A 21,710-nucleotide genomic window follows, 5' to 3' on the forward strand; every position below is an offset into this window, starting at 1 on the left:
TGGATTTCCAGTGCTACATAAACACCTTGTGCAGGTCCTAGGCTTTCCTTTTTACAAACCACTGGTTCAATTGATATAAGCCACAACTACAACTCTTAGAAAGTCTTAAGATGTTTAAAAAAAAGTCCTGGACTAGAGGTTTGAACTCTTAATAATATAGAATCATTCCGTAACCCTTTTGAGCAAGGACACGGATTACCTACCTGTGTAAACTAAAGTGTGGTTCCTCCCACAAGCAGCAAGTTTCACCTTCTCAGATTTTAGAGCTGTGAATTGAAGAAAAAAACAAGATTTGAAAACTCTTTGTCTTTCTGAATTCGCAATGAATATTAACAATGACCTGAGCAATTTTTTTTACAAACAATAATTAGTTACAAATATTTAATTTATCAAGCCCCTCTCCTCGTCCAAAGCCAAATTAACATTTAGAAGTAGAGTTTTATGAAGCAGCCTTAAGGGAAAATACATTACTCTTTCACACATGCAGCCAGTTTTTACAATTACGCATTTGAACAGCCTTTAAACCAATTAGACAACACAATGCTTCCTCTGTGTCTCCTATGTGTCACACCTCCCATGTGTTTAGCATTTAAAATGCAGAAATTAGTTTTGATATAGTGGGAGAATCAATAGCATTATGCCTAAAACCGGAGTAAGCGTTTGGGGCTCAGTCCAGATCCTTTACAGAAGCTCATCTTGGCGAGGGCCTTGCTCCACCATTGCCAGATTTTATTACTTTTTCCTCAGATACAAGGTGAGGCCAATAAATTACTTCTAACTTCCACAGCCATTCACCTGTTTTAAAAAACGTATGACTTTCTAACTATTCATGGTTTTGTTTTTATTTTTATTTATTTAATAAAGTGTGTCTATAGTGCACGTCTGGCCACAACAGCAATAAAGCGCATCATAGATGCAATAAGAAACAGTTGACCAAATGAAGATGAATGGTTCCTGTAGGGAAGAAGTGAGGGATTTTCCAACAAGTTACTTAACTTTGAAGGTGGTCTATCTGCTCGTTACTTCATCTAGCTGAAAATTGCTCATCTTCTGAATTCCGCCAGAGGCGCCAGACTAGATCCAGAAACATTTTCGCAATTGCTAGCACGCGCAGATAACTGGACTCTGTGGAACACTGATGCAACCTTGTGCAGCATCCGGAAGTGAAGTTGCAGACCTATATATAGGCCCCACCCATGCATGCTGACATCAGTCCACACCGGTTTCGGTCTATTTGTGCATAGTCGGCAGGGAGCAGCTTGATTCATATGGCATTGTGAACACACTTACCCATCACACTTAGGGGATCTCACTTATAAAAATAAACAAGCATTGGCATAGCCAATAGGTCGCGCCTTTGGGACCTTATAAGTATTTAGTTATCCAGCACAATATCCTTACTGCAACAACATTAACTGTTGCATGGCTAAACACTTATAAGGTCCCAAAGGCGAGACCTATTGGCTATGCCAATGCTTGTTTGGAGAGTCATAGCAGTAGGATTGAGAAGTGGCTTAATAGACTATGTTTACATGCTCAGCAATTGGGACGTGCATGTGACAATGTAGGTGGCAACACCCAAGTGATGGTTACAACAGATGAGTCCTCGATGGACATGCCTTTGCAAGGCAAATGAACTGAGACAGTGGACATAAAAGAGCAGTAGGATAAACACTGTGATCCTTTCATGCTTTGCTTATGAGCAAGATGGTAGTCAAATGAAAGAACATCTACTACACGTTAAAACATTTGTTCAGAGGAAGACACTGACGTATTTCCATTTTGCCATCAGAAGAAAAGGACACACTTGCTATTCCCAGAGTTGAAAACTAAATGGACACATTCAATCGACAGGGATACGCGAATCGGAGCCAGACCAGCACACCAAACCGCAAATGGGGCGCCGAAAAATATTTATTTATTCAAGAGAAAGAAAAAAAATCTTACATTTGTAACCAGATTCCAAAAGACAGACTACACATACCCTCTTTATAATCTTGAACAGGACATTTGTGTGCGCCAAATGAAGAGATTAACAAATTAAATTGGACATCTGTAGCAGCATTTACATTCACAACTTTAAAAACAGAAAAACTGTTGCATTAAACACTTTATGAAACAACTCGTTATAAAAATGTTAGTATTCTTTTTTTTTTTTTTTTTTTTTTTTAAAAAACCTTTATTTAAAAAATCAGGACACAGCTATTCAGCCGACAACCCGGAGGTTCGGCAGCATCGATGATTAGAAACAGTGATGCGTCCCCAGCAAAGTACAAAGAGAAGTGCAAAGGTTCAATTTTAAACAAACACGAAAAGCACAGCAAACCCCAGCAAGGCAAGAACAATAAAAACCATGGTGAGAGCCCCCAGGGGAGGCCAGGCCCCATTCATCTACCAGTTACAAGATAGTGTAAGGAGGAAGAGGGGGGACAGCAGAGGCCCAAATAGTTCACAAACCAGACTGTGCTGGAAAGAAGGTCAGGGGGAAAGCTGTTCCTCGGGCGGTTCCAGATCAGGGGCAAGACATATTCCCCCCCTGTATTGATTCCACCGCCCCCAGATGGCGTGCCACTTCCGGGGGCGGCCTCTAGAGCAGTAGACTGTCTTCTCCCTAAACATGCTCCAGTCCATGTTCTCTTTCCACGCAGTCAGTGTGGGGGGCCCCGAAGAGCCACACAATCGCGCGATATCCCTCTTAGCGACCATGTTACCTAGTGTCACCCATTGGGTCCGCACCTCATCGAGGTCAGTGGGCCCCCAGATATTCAGGAGACAGCACCGCGCCTCCGGCTGCAGAGCAATGCCTGTCACCTCCCCCATTACTGCATGGACTCCCCTCCAGAATTCCACAATGACACCACACTCCCAAATGATGTGCAGGAAAGTACCCACCATACCACACCCCCTCCTGCACAGGCCGTCCTCCGAGAACCCCATGTGGACCAGCCTTGGCCCCGTCACATACACTCGGTGCAGTATTTTAAGCTGCACCAGCCTCAGGCGCGACGGGATCGCGACCTCCTTAGGGGAAGAAACAGCTGACTGCCAATCCTCATCATCTAACTCGAGGCCGTCCCTAGTCCACTGGTCCCTCAGCCCCAGAAGCATGTCCGCCCGGACGTTTATAAGTTTCTCATATATGAGCGAGATCGTGCTTTCGGGCATGTGGCCATCAAGGACCCGGTCCTCCAAGGGAGAGGACTCAGGCACCTTCTCACCCTCCACGAGGACTGATCGGAGGGCGTGGCGCAGCTGAATATATCTGAAATACTCAGAGGGCCCCAGCTCATACTCAGTCTGCAACTCCTCAAAGGACTTCACCTTCCCCTTATGCAGCACATCACCCACCCTGGAGATGCCAATCAGGTCCCACTTATCAAAGCCTTTTGAATGCCAAAGCCTTCCCAATCTCTCCGATTCAAACAACGGGGTAGCGAGGGTGAGCTTATCCTTCCAGCCCAGCGAGTCAGTTGCCATCTTCCACACCCGCACTGCCACAGCGGTGGGCCCCGTGAGGGACGAGTCTAGGGATCGCGAGTACAACGCCCTGTAATAGTTACCACCACGCAGCAACCACCTGTCCATGGCATACCCAGGGCTGAGAGCAGGGCCATAAAGCCCATGATTGATCGCGCTCAGCTGTGTGGCCCAATAGTACCGACGGATATCTGGGAGCGCAATGCCCCCGTCGTACCATGGAAGCGTCAGCTTTGCAATAGCAATTCGCGGCCGCCCATCCCACAGCAACGTCCGTTGGAGGCCTTCGACCTCCCGAAAGTATTTGGCCGGCACCCAATCCAAGGTATTCTGTAAGGCGTAGAGAAAGCGGGGGAGAGACATCATTTTGAACAGGGCCGCACGCCCAACGAGGGAGAGCGGCAGCCTTCCCCAACCTTCAACATCGCGCCTCAGGCGCGCCAGGGGGGGGAGCAGATTCTTCTCATAGCGCACAGCCGAATCCATGGAGATAAAGATCCCCAAGTACACGAAACCCTGCTGGGCGATCTGTATCGAACATGTTCTAGGGATCGGTGGAACCTCGCCACTAAGAACATACAAGTACGATTTGCTCCAATTGATGACGAGACCCGAGTTCCTACCAAAAGATGTGAGTACGTCACAGACCACTATAAGTGACTTCTTGGGTGAGGCAAGATACAACAGGATATCATCGGCATAGAGCGAAATACGGTCCTCGTGTTCAGGCAACCACCGAAGGCCCCGTATATCCGGGTGCCAACGTATCCACGCAGCCAGCGGCTCAAGGGCGAGGGCGGACAACAGAGGCGACAGGGGGCAACCCTGCCGAGTACCCCTTCCAAGCTGAAACGGAGTCGACGCCCGACCATTCACCACAACACTAGCTAGCGGCCCCTCGTACAGCAACCTCACCCAGCTCACAAAACCGCTGCCAAAACCGAACTTGGCCAGCACGGCCCACAAGTATGCCCACTCCACCGTGTCAAAGGCCATCGTGGCATCAAGAGACGCCACAATAGCCGGTTCACGCAACGTGCCCGCCCTGGCGATTACGCCATGAAGACGCCTAAGATTCAGCGCTGTGTTTCGGTGCGGGATGAAGCCGGATTGATCCGGGTGGACTAAGTCGCCAAGTACCCTAATCAAACGGGTCGCCAGGAGTTTAGCCAGAATTTTCGGCTCCGCGTTAAGAAGTGAAATAGGCCGATATGAGGCGCACTTATCGCGGGGTTTACCCTCTTTGTGTATGACCACAATCGACGCAAGTCGAATGTTAGTATTCTTAATCATCAACCACTAGGAGGATAAAATGCACACAAGAATTTGAGGATACACCAAATAAATGCACATGCCAAAATGGCGGAATCATGCATGTCAAACAAAAAGCACTGAAGCTGGCAGTTTTACTCCGGAGGTCATATAAGTCTGTCACATGCAACAATTGAAAGAGTGTATGGATGTGTGGACAGAGGTAAAGCATGGCCAGATTAAACCAAAGATGAGCTCTTATCTGGTACTTCCACTTGAGCACCATGGTGCACCTTTGTCAAAGCCTACAAGACTATCCTGAGGAAACTAAAGCATATTTAGACACTGACCAGGGACCCCGGGCCTGTGCCAAATTGGTTTCACAAGCACTAATGGAGCGCCTGCATGAAGATCGCACCAGGGAATTGCCCTGGGAAGTAATTTTCCTTAGAGCGACGATTTACTCAAACTACCTGCACAACGTTTTGTTTGTTTGTTGTTGTTGCAGTTTTATATAGCGCCAACTCGACTTGAAAGTATCAGAGCGCTTTACATGAGCACTAGTTGCATTACAGACAGACACATTCATATTTTTAAGCACAGGAAGATTAAGTGATTTGCCCAGAATCACAGGCTGTTCGAGCCTCCCCAGATTTTAACCCGGCTCTCCAGCTTCAAAGTTGGCCTCTCTTGCTGTTAAGCCACAAACCAATGTTAAAAAAATAATGTGAAGCATTATTGATACTTGAGGCCCAGAGTCATAACCAACGCTAGCTCAATCATTTCTGTGAGACGGTATTTAGAGGAGCTCTTTTCCAGTGCGCCTACTGACTTCCCTCTGTTCGGTTTGGGAGCGAGTTCTCATAGTGTCCGTTTCAATAGGATACCTTAACACCACCGTTCTACACTAAATGCTCATGTAGAATCCGGGAAGGCACCAAAATGAATAGCTCTTAAAGTCGGAGCGGCCATTTGGACAGCCCGTTCGCCCTGGTCACGGACATGAGGTAAGCATGCCCCATGACTGCGAGAAGCATCGGTCACGGATGCCAACCACGTTACTCAATACACCAGGATGAAATTCATGTATTTGTTCAAATGTATTGATTACAAGTGAAGAACAAAATCAAAGCATGGAAATAATAGTGGACCTCTGGTCTCTGCGGAATGATGAGAGGGTTGGTCTCTGCAGATTAGGAAATTCACGGTGCAGGGAAATAAGCATTTCTGCTGCAATACGGGTAAGGACCTGAGTGAACAAAGTGAACGATAGAGGGGTGGGACTGTTGGGGGAGACAGAGCAAACAGAAAACAAGCATTGGGCGCGCGGCTCACTGAAAGCATCAAAGCGGCCGAAAGGGGAGAAAGGAGGGGTGAGTGCAAGCCGAGGTGACAAGAAGGGCTGGGCGATAAGGGAGGGGGGAATGCCAGCAACAGAGGAGCCTGATTAAAGCTGAAGAAAAGGGAGGGGGAGAAGGGTGGAGGGAGTGCGAGCAGCAGCTGTGCATGTGCACGCCATCGTGCACTTAAGCTTCAGGCCTGCAAAATCATGTGGGTAGCACTTAGAAAACCCGTATACTAAATGCTCTCCGAGCAGCGCATGCGCGCTGGCTCAGCGAGACCTAAAAATAAAAGTGATTGATGGATCGCTTGAATTAATCTCAGCCACTGGCAACTACTCTAGGCCGCAATCCAATCCATCAATGTTTTGCCCACCATGCCATCTCAGAGAGAAACCAGCAATATGCTGTCCTAGAAGGACTGCTGTGTATTGGCTCAAAAGTCATGCACATCAAGAATATAAGAACACACAATCCAGTCCCCAAGATCTAAGGTGGCGAGAACCTGGGGTAGATGGAGCATCCTGGGTTTTTGCTTCCACATAAGGTGATTAAAACGAAAGGCCTGAAATCGTCATGAGACCCCATCTTTCTAGTTCTCCTCTTGGGGACTCTCTCTCTACTGCTTCTGTGACCAGAAAAGACTAAACCTGTTTGGCACGGACGGAGGCATGTTATGTTCTGACAAAGTCTCAAGGAAAACAATAATTGGGGGAGGGTGGGGGGGCAGATAGGCAAGGGTGTAACTATGACAAAGTTATGGTCCCACTTCAGCCAGGATTAAACTAGTGTATACGTCCATTTGAAACACACATCACAACTGGTGATTTGAACAGAGAGGGCTAATCAGACACATTCAGTAAGTATAAACGGCAGACAAATAACATTTAAGAGGGCCCACAGCAAAGCCTTGCTTGGCCAAAGACAGAGGAAGCAAGAGAGTATGAGAAAGTTTAATCTAAAGCAAATCAACTTGACAGTCCTCGCACCAGGATTGCCCAGCAGCCAGAGAAGATTGGCTTTGTGGTTGAGCAGTGATGGGCCAAAATCATACACATCGCTGTTGCAGGCAGACTGAACGTACTCAGCCGCGTCTGCCCATTTTCCATACATGGAGAGGTTGTGGACGTTTAGGTATAGAACCCCACCCTGATGTTGGGAGCACATACTCAGCACTTTGGAGCACGAGATGCATCCCAGGCAAATCTTGGGCAATCAGTATGAGCAAGACCAGTCCCTCCTGACCTTTTTCAGAACTCCGGGAAGCAGGGACAGAGGCAGGAACACGTAAAGCAGAGTAGAATCCTATGGATGTTGGAACACGTATTCCTGGGAACCCTGAGAAGAAAATGTAGCGTGAAAGAATTTACAATGAGCGTTCTCAGTAGTAGTAAAAAGATCTACCTAAGGCATGCGCTTTGCACTACTGCTGAATGTAGATGCCACTTGTAGTCAGCTAGATGATATCTGCTGAGCTCGTCCACCAGAAGCTTAGGCATTGCAATGTATGGTTACAAATCATGGAAATCCCCTAAAGATCCAGCGAGAAAAACAGGCTCAGCTGCTCCTGGCACAGCACGTGATCACACACCACCCTGCTCATTGCAGTTCCACGTGGCGTAAGTGTTATCTATCAGAACTTGCCCAAGTGTGCCCACTATGGAAGTCAGAGATAACTTGAATGCCAGCTGGATGGCACCTCACAACTGCTCCATTGGAGGCCACAGGCCTCTGATCTTAGCTTCATGCAGGTGGCCTTCCCAGAACACAGTGAAAGTATTCATCAACACTGTGAGCTATGGATGGGGTAGAGAAAATGGTTGAAGTATGTCAAGTTGATATCCTTTATCCCTTAAAGAAAGTTCCAGGTCATCTTCACCCGACTCACAGATGTTGAACGAAAGGCAGCTCTATCGCAAATTGAAGGTGGTGGTTCCACTGCAGAGCCCATTTGTGCGAAGGGGCCTGAGGCACCAGCAGAGTACACAAGGCTCGGAAACCTAGAAGGCTCAGAACCATCCTTGTGGGAACACAGGACTGAGCCGAGAACCTCTGAATCATATTCGGAAATTTCCCGACTCACGGAATGGTTGAAAAAGCTTTAAACAGCATGTCCAGAACAGCTCTTATAAGAGGAATATTTTGCACTGTCTGAAGTTGGGGTTTCAGCTTGTTGATGGAGAAACCTGGTGAAGAAAATAGTGAGATGGTTATCTGCAGATGGAAGACAACACACTGTGATGAGCCTGCCTTCAACAGCCAGTCGCTGGAAATACATGCACCAGAAATTGGGAAGATGGACCACAGCCCCCACCCCCACAAATACCACTGGCAGGATAGCAATATGGAAAAGTTCCTTCAACACTACAAAGAAGAGAAAATGCTAGTGGGCCAGCAGGATGGGAACATGCATCTTGTAAGTCCAAATACTCAATTCAGTCCCCAACACTTAAGGCAGAGATAACCTGGAGTATAGTGAACATCCGGAATTTTGAGGTGATCAAAACTGAAGGCTGAAGTCGGCACGAGTCCCCCATCTTTCTAATTCTTCTCTTGCTCTAGGGGGCTCCATCTCTATATTGCTTCATACATTCTACTTCCAATGGCCACAGGTGACTCTTAGAAGGAATCTGAGCGGCTTGGTAACATAAGTGGCAAGAGAAGAGAAAGATATGAGGTCTAGCATTGTTGGTGGCCTTGTTCTTCACCATACCCCCTAAAGCCACAAAAAGGGCTGTACCAGCTGCAGAACAAGCCACAGTGGCTGCCTCTGACAATAAGATAATCCCCGGAAGTAACTTCTGAGCTCCTTGTATAGATGCTGGAACTTGTGGGCTGGGATAGTAAGCCCAAGGATCAGGCCGTAGCATGGCTATCCATGAACTGCTGCATAGCTCTACCTGCTTTGTCTCTACACAGTCAGAAGTCATTAAAAAGGCACATCCATAAGGTATGGTGTCTGCACATTTCCAGAAATAAAACCTCTGGAGCATACACTACAATGATGCCCTTCGCAAGGCCCATGCAGATTGTAGAATTCAAGTGAGTCTGAAAAATGTACTTGTCCATATCTTGTCTGCCATGGACTGTCTTAGCAGACATATTTGGGAACCCTTCCGGGAGGTCGGGTAAGCCCTTGCTCACCATATCCCAGAAGGCATGAGTGAATCTCGACAACAAGCAAACAGCATTCCGAGACCACAATGCATAAAAAGGCAGAAGAGAACACCCTCCTAGCTAGCTATTAATGCGCTTCTAATCTCACCCAGGTGAGCAGTAGGAAAAGAATTTAGGTAGACCTTGCTGGCCAACGGGTACGAACCCTCAGTATACAAACTGTATTGCCATGTTAGATGGCAGTCCTATGCCTACTTCTCTCCCTCTTGTCAGAAAAGAAAAGAAGTGATGGATTGTTGGACCGCTGGTTTGTGATAGGATGGGCTGTAAACTGATCCAGAAGACACCTCTATCAACAGGTGTATGGTTTACCCAGAATATCGGACTGTGGCTTCCAAAAGTGGGATTGCATTGGTATCGTCAAATTGGGGTATGTTACATGGGATCATGTTAAATCCTTCCACTCACTAAATGAGGAGTTCCCACTGCATACATTCTAGCTCTACAAATATTTTAAGCTATTCCATGCTTTGCAGACACACAAATCAGATTTGAATTCTCTTCCCAAATTTAACCCTTTTGAAGCTAAACTGACCATAGACAGGTTAGAAACTAAGGGCATTTCATAGCTTTAACATTACCCTGGCCATGAATGCTCCAAATCAATCTTGGGTCTCAGATCACAACAGAAGGACCTCAGTCTTTTAGCTGAATACTTGTGGGAACCTCAAACAGCATCCTTTAAGCTAGCCATATCAGCTATTTTATACTTGATCCAAGTTACATATTTTCATTTATTTTATTACTGATCTGGTCACCTTTGAACGATGGGCAGGCATGCGTCTCCAAACTGCCTTTGAAGACGGATGTAAACTGGTGATTCCCTAGATGTTGCTTGGGTTGTGCAATTATCCAACAATACTACTTAGCTATCTCACAAGAATTGTCGACTTTTCTGGGCTGCCATATTATTCTTCCTCCGAAAATGGCACTCTTGGAAAACTATGGAAGAACAGGTTTATGCTTGAGGGGAACATACCCTTATTGGTTTAGGAGTTTTACTCACCAAGATCGATATTACTAAATGTTGGAGATCAACTACTGCCCATCCCTCCAGGAATAGGTAAGGATTATGGCTAGAAGTTCTTTGATAACAAATTCAATACATAACGACAGAGGTCTAACTGCTCACATATGGGACAATTTGAGGGTTCATGACTGGGGCAGTGTTGCATTTCAGTGACAGAATGTTTGACTCTACTGTGCATGGGATTGTTTATTTTATTGGCCTGACTTATCAAATACAATATCTGCTCCTAGTATGGGTGTGTCATCATATTTGTAATTACTCTTGTACACACACTACTCATGCTATTAAATATCAATAAAATATTTGATAAACAATATACTATCACAGAATTATAAAATTGCTGTGCATGTATGACAAAATAACCTAAAACCAATGAGGGGCATAGAATACAGAAAGTAAAAATTAATTATATTAAATACCAGTGACATTCCATTTGTGTAAATGCACACAGATATATATCATTAAACATACTATTTTTCATAAATGTGTTGCTGCAATAACACTTATGTATGTTGCCAATAACGATCTAGAAAACAGAATCTCAAATTGATTTAATCAACAAACGCGGACCTATAGCTTAATCTTTTCAATGCTTTTACTGCAAGCTAGCCTGTGGTTGATGCAAACAATTCTTTTTTTCTTTTCTAAATCACAGAATTCAGTGGCTGCCTAAGTGACCGAATTCCACTGGCCCAAAAATATATTCTTTAATTATTGCCATCTGATGTCAAGTACCAAGGCAAGTACCTACAGTGTTTCCATTTCCTAAATTAAATTTAAAAAAAATGTTTTTGTTCTTTCTTTTCCCATTCAAGGGAATGACTACCTTACCAACCAATACATCTTCAGTAGTCAAAAACCTTATGTGTCACCCACTGATAAAACGCCATACTTTTCCATTGTATTGTATTTCCCATGGTACCAAAGTGGTTGTTCTGGCCCTGTGTATTCCAATGAGTGCATCACACAAAAAGCATATAAGAACAAAAAGTAAAACAAGCATTGGCAAAGCCAATACGTCTTGGCAATCCTAGAGCTATTAGCAGTGTCAATGTCCATGTCTTTTAGCCGTGTGTTCTAGAGTGAAGTGGATGTATGTGATGTAGAGGTAAAATATGTGTATGTAAATATGGGGCATGGTGCAGTGGATTTATGTGGAATGTAATTATGTTGCATGGTGTGGATTTACGTAGAGAGACATTGCGTGGCATGGTGTAGCATGTAGTGGAGTTGAATTATGTGGCATGATGTTGAATTATATTTTGTGGATTACAATGTGGAGTGAAATTATATGGGTTTTTGTGGAAATGTTTGCGGAATTGTTTGGTGTTGAGTGGAGTTATGTGTATATGTAGCGTGGTGTGCAGTGGAGGTATGAGGATAATTATGATGAGGTATTGAATGTAGTGGAAGTATGTGGAGTGGGATTGTGTGTCAAGGAGTGTAATTATCTGGAATGGTACTGTGTGTCATGGAGTAGCATGTAGTGGAGTAGAATTATGTGGCTTGGTGTTGAATTATGTGGCATGATGTGGAATTCTGTGGTGTGGATTGGATGTATGTAGTGGAATTATGTGGTCTGGTGTGCAATGATGTGGTGTGGAATGGAATTGCTATGTGTATTTCTAAGCTATGTGGATTTCTAAAGCGCATAGCTAATCGTAGGATTCCCAGCGCTGGTTAAGACACACTGTTGCTTCAGGACAAGTGAACAAACGCAGGGGAGGCTATTAATGTGTACATAGCCTTGCTTTAAGCCTTTTTCTGAATGTGGATTCATTGTTTAAGCATGTTAAATCTATGGGGAGCACGTACCAAAGTTTGGGGATGAGATATTAAAAGGACCTACTACCCCATCTGGCCTTGTGAATTCTAGGTACCTTCAAGAAGCAATCCGTAGAGGATCTTACATCCCTACGGGAAGTAGGGGGTCCATAGTGCTCTTATCATAGTGGGTTCCTTGGCGTTAAGCCCTCTATGTGCCAGACAGAGCGTTTTAAATGTTATCCTTGCCTCAATAGGGAGCAAGTGCAAAGAAGCTAGAGCACTATTTGCAGAGGCAAAATTTGGGACCTTGTATAGGATCCTTGCCGTCGCATTTTGGACAACATGGAGACTTTTGATAACATAATTGGGGGAGCCTATGTACAGCGAGTTCCGTAGTCCAACCGGGAGAAAACGAGGGTTTGGACCACAATTCTAATGGACACACTCTGGATAATGTCTAGGATTTTAAAGAGTGTTCGGAGGGTGCCCAAACTAGCCAGTAGACGTACATTTTTTGGCCTGTGTATACATGGAAAGGGACTTGTCCAGCCACATCCCAAGGCATTGGATAGGGAGATGGGGATGGGTGGATTGCCCAAATATTCTAGCCAGTCTATAGGTGGTCGGGGTCGGGTCTGTTCTCCAAAATCATCAGCTCAGTTTTTTCCCCATTCAGTTTTAAGCAGCAGTTCGCCATCCACTTGGATTCTTTTACCAAGCAGGGAGCCAGCTACTTGGACTGTGAGCCTTTTCCAAGGGCGAGGGAGATGACCAATTGTGTGTCATCAGCATATGATACTATTGACAGCTCAAACTCCTGAACAATATCTGCCAGTTGGAGCACGTACAGGTTAAAAAGAGTGGGGCTGAGGGCCGAAGCCTGCAGGACCCCACATTTCAAGGGAAGGACATCAGAGTGGTATGAATTCTCACAAATTTGGAAAGATCTGCCCTTCAAAAAAAGAGGTGAGCCAATTAAGAAGTGGATCTTTTTTACTACGGCTTCTGTACGCGAGTGTCTCATGGTCAACCGTGTCAAACGCTGCACTTAGGTCAAGGAGGATGAGAGCTCCTTCCTGGATCAGCAGCACTGTGTCGTGTACGAAATCTCATCTGGGAAGTGTGCAGCAGATGATTTTCTTCAAGGAACACAGACGGTGTTTGGTTGACTCGTTTCTCTAGCACCTTGCCTATGATTGGGAGCAGGGAGATTGGCCTATAGTTCCATGGACATGTTGGGTCGAGATTATTTTTCTTAGAAAGGGTTTGACCACCACATGTTTCCACTTAGATGGCACTATTCCAGTGAATAGGGACAAGTTCAGGAGTTCCAATATAATGGAGAAGGTGGCTGGAGTTCCTTGTGACAGTGTTTGCAGGGTCAAACAGGGACTCTGATTTGACCTTGCTGAGAAGAGCGGGAAGTTCTTCCTCAGTGATGGGGGTACAGGGGAAGAGAGGCAGGCCAATGTGGGATGTGTTGGTCATACACTTCTCTGATGTGAGGGCAATTGTGTGGAGTTGAATTCTGTAGTGTGGAATTGTGTGGCGTTGAGTGAAATTATGTTGAGTGGAATTACGTGGAATGGTGCTGAGTGTACTTAGTTGTTGTTTTGTTAGTTACATCGAATATATAGACATACACGTTTTTCTTTTCTTTTTTCCACTCTCCTTCCTTTACACCTAAAATCACTGTATCAATTATGCAACAGTTTTAAATTAACATTGTCATTACCAATTTTTATAGGAAGGCTGCACCGATTATCCTAATGACAATTAATAAGCGCAAAAACACAACTCTAATTATTTCAAACAATTATGGTAGCTGAAGAGATCTGCTACAACTTTCTTTAGAAGACCCACTGGATCGAGACAACACGAGCAGTAAAATAAATATGAAATGTTGGTGGGAGGTCAGTCAGTTATTGTCATACAGGAAGTTCAAGCAGTGGGGAGAAACTACCCTGTTTGGGAAATTTCCAACTGATGTAAAAGAGAGAATAACCCACTGTAAGCCAACATTCGAGCCCACTGAATGATATGTAGCACTCTTACTTATTTTATTGCACTGAGACCAGTATATTGTTGCACTAAGACCAGTATATTGTGATATTGAACTTATGTATTTATCTTATTGTATAATTTTATTATGTGCTTTATTGATCTTTAAGATCGAATAAAGATATATTGAATTGATATGTAGTATTACTTAAACTTTTTTTGACTTAGTGATTCGCTGTGACATAGTTACATTTATAAACATTAGTTAGAGTATGAACCTATGCATCACCTGTGGAGCAATGGAAACTCTTCTTAGCCCTTTTACTTTCTATCTGAAAAGCACAGCACTTGACTGTTTTATGCCACTTTATCAACTAGGGCAGTGCTTAATTTGAGCGAGTAGCTAACAGTGGGGACCACCGGCACTCATTTGTGGGTACCTGCACTTATTTTTTCGCAAGAGACATTTACCGAGAACAAGAGAGGGAAAAATAAAGTGGGAAGATGGAGGAAGAGATAGACGGCAAAATTAGTACAAAGGGAGAACGCAGGAGCCTGCAAGAGTAGGATAAAGAAGCAGGGAGTATCTGGTGGTGGATTGAAGAGGTAATGAGGTGGATTCAAGCTTGTATTTGGAGCACCAACATTTCATAACATCTAATTGCAGTGGCCGCAGTCTTCCGAACAGAGTTTCAGGGACCGGTACTCTTTCTTTAACAAATGAAGCAATGAACAAAATTGTTTTCGGTGCAGTCCATGCCACTGGAATGGTTCTTGTAGCCAGGAGGAAGCATAACGGTATAAATTTAGATTCTGTTGGTGATTTTTTCAAAAGATTGTAAAGCCAAAGTGTACATCCCTCTGTACTGCATAGGCCACCAGTTAGTTTTAAATTAGTTAATCCCACCCAATATACAGTTATCACAGGACAATCCCAGAGCATGTTTGAACCCAGATTGTGACTCATGACACCCGAGGCACTCAAACGTTCTTACAGTAAATACCCTATTGATATAGCTTGGCGTTAGATAGTCTGAATGTATGGGAATAAATTGAATACAATTTGAGCTCACACTGCCGGAAACTTTATGAAAGTAAGCTAAGGCTCTCTCCCATTCATTGTCGTGAAATGATCTCCCCTCCTCCGCATCCTTTTTTCCTCTTGTTCAGTCATGGATATTCCAGTAGGGCCTGGATTCCCTGAGGCAGCTTATCAACTTCCTGTCATCTCCATGGATATGAGGCTCGTGTGTGATCGCCCTTCTGTATTTGACATTTTTTAGTCAACCCCTTATCAAGGAGAAATTTCCCCATTGGAGTTCCTATTGTTCAACTAATATCAGAAATGTGGTTAGGGGGCCCTTGTGGGATAAATCACCTAGCGTCTTAATACCCGCATCTTCCCATTGTATGGATTCTTTTTTGCTAGAAATTGTTTTCTGTGTGGGAATATATAGTACTTGTATTGCTGTTACATACAATATAACATGCCGTGCGATCTATAAACTGCCCTTGAAACAACCCATTGCCATTTGCACCAGACGGGGCAATCCTTATTAGTATGAGGGAGGAGCAGCCTATTCAGGGGTGCCTCTTGTATTTGGGTTAGTTTCAAGACTGCTACTGCCACATTGAATGCCTAGAGAACTTCCGGGGTGCCCTCTGTAGGTGCGTGGGTAGGTAATATACCTTGAAATTATGTGTGCCTAAACCGGCTCTCTCTGCCGGGAGTTTTAGTTTAGATACTAGTACCCTAAACCGCCAAGAGTTACATACTGAGTGCACGTACAGTTCACTGGGCAGTAGCAATGAAAGGTTTGCGAAATAATAAAGAAAACAGAGAATAACCATTTTTTCTAGGGAGGTTCTCCCAATTACTGCAAATAGAATGTATTTCCAAAATGTTTCCAGAGGCTTTAGGACAGCCACAATACCCAGAAATTAACTTCAGAGTGGTATACCCTAACCCCCCAAAATCTAAAAAGTGTTTGTTCCCACTTAATCCCAAGCCCCCAGATCAGCCTGCATTTACAGGCACATCAGGGGTGCACTCAATACACAGAAGCGTACATGTATGTAGTTGTTCAATTACTTTTGCAGGATGGCTCATCCAGAAGCTCCGCCAGGACAACCCCTAATACTAAACTTGTGAATGTGGTTTCACACTGCCAGATTTCCGCATTTCAGAGTATAGTTCGCAAACATAACATTCCATCTGATTTTACATTCTGAAAATGTGTTTTGCTCACCAAGGTTGCTTAAAAGAAGAACATAACCTGATGAATAGGCCAGTTGCTGGATTTCTGTGTTGCACTTTGAGAAAGCAATAGATGCTCTTAATCACATAATTCAAATAACAGACACGGATTTGCTTACTGGTAACAAATCGATCCGATGCAAAATAGTCTTGAGTTTAGTGACCAGTTCAATATGCCAATTACTAGATATTTCACTAAAATCTTAGTAATCTCCCATTCCTAGTGCAATAATCACCTAAGTATTGATTGAAAGGTTCACTACTTTGCTGTTACTTTACTAGTTATGTTTAGTTTCTTTAGATTATGCAATTAATTTGCTTCATGCACACTTGCACGCTCTCTCAACAAAATATTACTGACATGTACAATATACATATATTGTATCAGTATAATTTCAAACAAAAGTTAATGCACCACAAAAATGTCACATAAGTCAAAGATAGTGATGAGAAATGCAGCTAAGAACAAGATACAAACCTTTTACACAGGTTGGTTTTGTTATCGTGTTCCCAGATTTTAATCCCAATTGGCCCCAGTTGTTGCTGCCAAACGTGTAGAGTTTTCCATTGCCTACAAAAGATGTCATGAAATCATTTAGAAACTACGACGTAGATGAAGAACAGGGCTGTATTATTTATGTCAATTTACATTTTTTGACCTCATACAGACTGGCATAAGGTAATCAGAGAGGTTTCTTTCTGGAACCTTTTTACTTGTCAAAAAGTCTGAGTGTGTTAATCTTACACAATGTACCAATGCACTTGGCCATTCTTTAGAAGAGCAAACCAGAACTAGTTATTAAACTAGCAATAATATTTTTAAGCGCCACATTGGGGGAAGAGGTCTAGAAAAATAACAATTTCAGGCAAAGATTGGTAAAATGAAGTACATTGCATTGTTATATACCTAATATTCTATTGGGCCACTATGTTTGGAAGACAAATATTAGTGTGTAAAAAGAATACGAGTAGATACCCAGCGGAGTCATCATGGAGATTTCACTTTTATTTATCGGTGAAAGTTCCTTGTTCCAATTCATTTTTGGAGTACTGATTTAAAGAATCAGTTACTTAACTTCTGTAATGCCTTTCCTGATTGGCCTTCTACCAAAATATCCTCAGACATCAGAGTGGATCTGGATGTTTTTCGGAGAGTAACAGATACACGGAAAAACCCGAGTGACTGGTTCTGAAGCACTAAAGAGTAATCAGATGTGACTGGGCAAATCTGCTAAATTGCCAACTGACAATCATGACATCAATTCAATCTAATTTGTTCATTCCATAGAGGCTAGGAGAAAGAGATAGAGCTAGGTAGAAATGTATGTTTTAAAACAACATTATGAAAAGTGAATTTCCATTAGAACTTCCAGAGGGAAAAAAGTTGGCAAACGTTAATCAGGTGAAAGACTGAGGTTCCGTCAGAAAAAAATATGTCTCTCCATTGTGTTTTCCATGTAAACCATAGCAAAAGTAAATCAAACCCAATAAAAAAACAGCTTTTATTCAGTACAAATGACGATAAAATAATTCATTTCAAACAAACATTACATATTTAAAATGTAGTTTATCCATAAATATACAATGTTAAAAACATAAAAAACAACAATAGATCACATGTATATTATCACATAAAATTAATTTGTCTCCTAGCCTTTCAGTTATAATTAAAAATATTAATCATGGAAAATCAAACCCGGTTATCTTGCAGTTGCTGAAGGTAAAACAGAGCAGGCCTCATTCTCTGAGAACAATATTCTGCAATAGTGGCCGTATATACCGATCTCGCTGGGGCAGCTCCACCCCACTGGCTCAGAACCAGCAGCAAAAAAATAAAACAATATTTTGTTATCATTTTATTTTCAAGCAGTTAGCCAGCGGGTGCAGGGAGGAGCGGGCCGAGGCATGGGATGGAGGACGAGGAGTGCTGCATGCACTCCCTAAGTGCTCATGTGTGTTTGGCCCTCGGTCTCACGCAGACCAAAACACACAGGCACATTTAGATTTTTCTAACCAGGCTGTATTCAACAGCCGGGTTCGAGAAACCCCACAGGCACCCTGACCTAAGCGGAGCGTCTTTCCAGCCTGCTCAGGCCCATCACCGCCCTGCTTGGCAGCGTGGGGATTGGACAGGGAGTCTGTGACATACTCACATTGTCTGCTGAGACAAGGAAGTCCCAGCACTGAGGCGAGACGCAGGAGGTGGCAGGCAGCAGGTAAGATTAACTTTTTTTTAAATTTGTATTATTATTATAGCCCCCCCTCCCCCCCCCCCCCCACCGCGCCCCATTGTGCCTCACCACTTTTTTATGAGGTGGCTGCCATGTAATCTTGTGCCTCTTTATAAAATAAAATCTACCCAACAATACATAGTCCTAGGTAGTCTGTATGGAAGTTTTATCACATGGGAAAGTGAAAGAGCACTTGAACATTCATCCATTGTCGGAAACGTTGCCTTAAAATGGATTGTATTAAGTGGAAACGTGGCAACAGATGTCTGTGTACAGAATCTGTAACAACTTGACAGGTAGAATCAGGGTTTATTGGTCGTAGCGGGCACCGGAAGGGCATGGGGGCCAGTTCTGGACCCCTAGGGGGGCGGTTTTGCAGAAGTGATGCGATATCGGCCCCCTGTAACTAAAACAGCAGCTCCATAAGTTGTCACAGGGATACATTTTGATTTGTAGAACATAATCCTTTCCTTTATGGGCTTTTTGCAAATCTAAATACAGATTCTGTGCAAAAGAATTGTCTGTTAGAACTTAAAAAAAAATTCTGCAGAGCAGTGAAACAATGAATCAGAAATCCCAAGAAAACATTCTTGATCCATTGGTGACGTGAAGCGCAAAGTTGTGAATTTCTAGATACCAGGAGTCTGATGGCCTAGGCCATGTGCTTTCCAGCACAACTTGGATAAATGTATAGTCATTTTTACCACCATAACCTTGAATGAAGCTGAATAATTCTCGTTCATACTTCTGCCGGAGGGACGCCATGAACATATGGGTCACGAGAACAAACGGCCTCTGAGACCACCAGGTTGATATTACTGGACATGTGCAAAACTCTTGGGTCATTTGATTAAATGCCAGAATGCTCATTGGAAGAGGAAAAAAAAGATTGCAATACGGTCTATAAGATCTGCATTATTAGAAATGCAATCACATGGGATTTCTACAGCTTGATGGGGAAGTCGTGCACCCCAGACAAAAGGTTCTGCAGAAACTGATCTGTAACCTGCACTTCAACTAAACAATCGTCCATGCAAGAACATAAGATTCAGGTGAAGTACTTATAGGCAGTCATTTGTGAAAAAAAAAGTTCATTTATAGTGCTGCCGTAGATGTCAAATCTAGGATACTGAAGACAAGAGAAGGGTGATATTCATACAAAGATCTAATATGGGTATGCAGCCGCCTGTTCGCTTTAAGGTATGGGTCTTGCTTTTCTTTTTGCAACCACTATTAAGTATATGGGTATTACTCATGGTGTTCCTAGCAGGGGGCATTAGTGGACAAAAGCTTTTCTCATGGAGGCTGAGTATAGTTAATTTGTACATTACCCCTCCTTCCGCACCCGTGGTTCAATCCATGTCTTCAGGACACTTGCCTATTCTAATGCTGTTGGTAAACCCTTTATTCATTGGGATGTTACAGTCGACTCAGGAATATGTGGTATTGTTGATGAAACGGGACTTTCCTTTTACAAATGTACTGACAATATCAAAATCTTGAGAAGACAATGCAAAACGAACCTGTTACAACAGCAGTGTGTTCGTCGCCACAAACAATATGAACGGGTTTGTCATTCTTCAACCAAAACTTGCTCGGAATATTTTCTGCAAACTTGCTTTTGCCAAACGTGAAAACAGCACCTGAATCTTTAAAAAATAAATTAAAGAAGCCCATTAGCTATAGAAGCATAAAGCAGTACTAATAACTCGTTTATATTGGTGTGGTGGCTTTCAAACAAACATGTTTTCCAGAAAGTATTACTTAAACGTCCAACTTGACTATTTATGGTATATCTGTTGGCAATATAGCACCATAATGCAAAAAACATGAAAATACAAACTTTAGCAATAAGTAACAGATCAGCTTTTAGTAAGTAAATAAGAGGCCTTAACATGCAAATGTTTAAATAAAATATCACTCTTCAGTATGGGGATCACCAAAGTGTAAATCTGCTCGCCACTAATTCTAACGGCAGATTTAAGTGGCTTGCCCCTCTGATATGTTCATGTTTACATTTCATGTTTATGCACGCATTTTCCATGAAAGAGAGACACATACTTTCTTATCTAGATCATACAGTCCTAATGGTTTCTACCTTTGTGCTTAAACTTTTTTTCGAAAAGTTCAATTACGACCCAAAAAGTTTTTTTTCAAAACAAGTGTGTTTCTATCCTTCAAATGGCACAACAAAATCTTTACACTTCGCACATGGTAGTACTGAGTGATAAAGGAAGGGATATGAGAAACCTATAAAGTTATATTTATTCATGTATGTAGCCTACAACGCATACATCACATAGGACTTCTCTCCTAGCTCTAGATCAGCAGCTTAGATGGAAGCACAGGCTTAAAACTCTGTGCTGGATGATAGGGCCCCGTGTGGTGTTGATGCTCCCTCTTAACGGTAATATTCTAACTCGTTAGTACTTGATATGGTGCTCAAGGGAAGGGGAACCACCCATCGCTCCAAATATGTGACCCCTGGGGATCTACCTGACAAGTACGACCGTGCCCAAGCACAAACATATCAGTTATCCTTTTCTCAAATACAGCACACATATTCACAATACTAATCGGATTCGGATTCTTGTAGTTTTATTTTCTTCCTTTAATTGTTCCAGCCAACACTTGTTTCGTCATCCGGGAGTGAACCCATAACTTCCTCAAGGCTGTATTGATGCGAAAAATCTCAGTAAACCTCTGTGTCGGTTATACTTCCGTCCAGGCCAGTAGGAGGTAGGGAAATGGTTAATGTTACTCCAAGTTGTGTGTGTAATAGTCCTCGATGGGATCTGAAATCTGACCTCCCCGCCGTTCTGCGTAGTGTCTGTGAATATGGGGTTAAAGGACATCCAGTATTAGCACATTCGTGCATGGACGCTTTTCCGCGTCCACCACTGGCTCCAAATTCAACATAAGCCAGTCCCCAAATGATACTGGGCTGCAGCTCATCCTTTGAAGACATTGTAGCATGTCTTGCGAAGATCAGTTGCACAAATTTATATTATTACACATATACATCAAGACATATATATTCAGCCATTCTCAGGTTCCGTTCATGTGAGGACTGTCTGATCTCGGATTTAGAGCCCCAGCAATGTGGGAGACTAGGAAGAAGACATGACCATTTCCCAAAACTACACATGCAGCCAAAAGTGGTGTATGTTAAGAGTTAC

The 21,710-nt window shown here is 43.3% G+C and overlaps 1 protein-coding gene across 1 annotated transcript in view; it reads right to left on the reverse strand.

Annotated features, from left to right (window-relative positions):
• The window catches only part of RPGR (retinitis pigmentosa GTPase regulator), a 193,913-nt gene that overhangs the window by 153,679 nt on the left and 18,524 nt on the right, over positions 1–21,710 (reverse strand). Inside the window, exons 2-4 of the mRNA XM_085622914.1 lie at positions 20,055–20,180; positions 16,779–16,871; positions 204–266 (exon numbers count right to left, since the gene is read on the reverse strand). Coding sequence (XP_085479040.1) covers positions 204–266; positions 16,779–16,871; positions 20,055–20,180 — 282 coding nt within the window. The remainder of the gene's footprint in view (positions 1–203; positions 267–16,778; positions 16,872–20,054; positions 20,181–21,710) is intronic.

Source organism: Triturus cristatus, chromosome 8, assembly GCF_964204655.1.
Source record: "Triturus cristatus chromosome 8, aTriCri1.1, whole genome shotgun sequence".
NCBI lineage: Eukaryota > Metazoa > Chordata > Amphibia > Caudata > Salamandridae > Triturus > Triturus cristatus.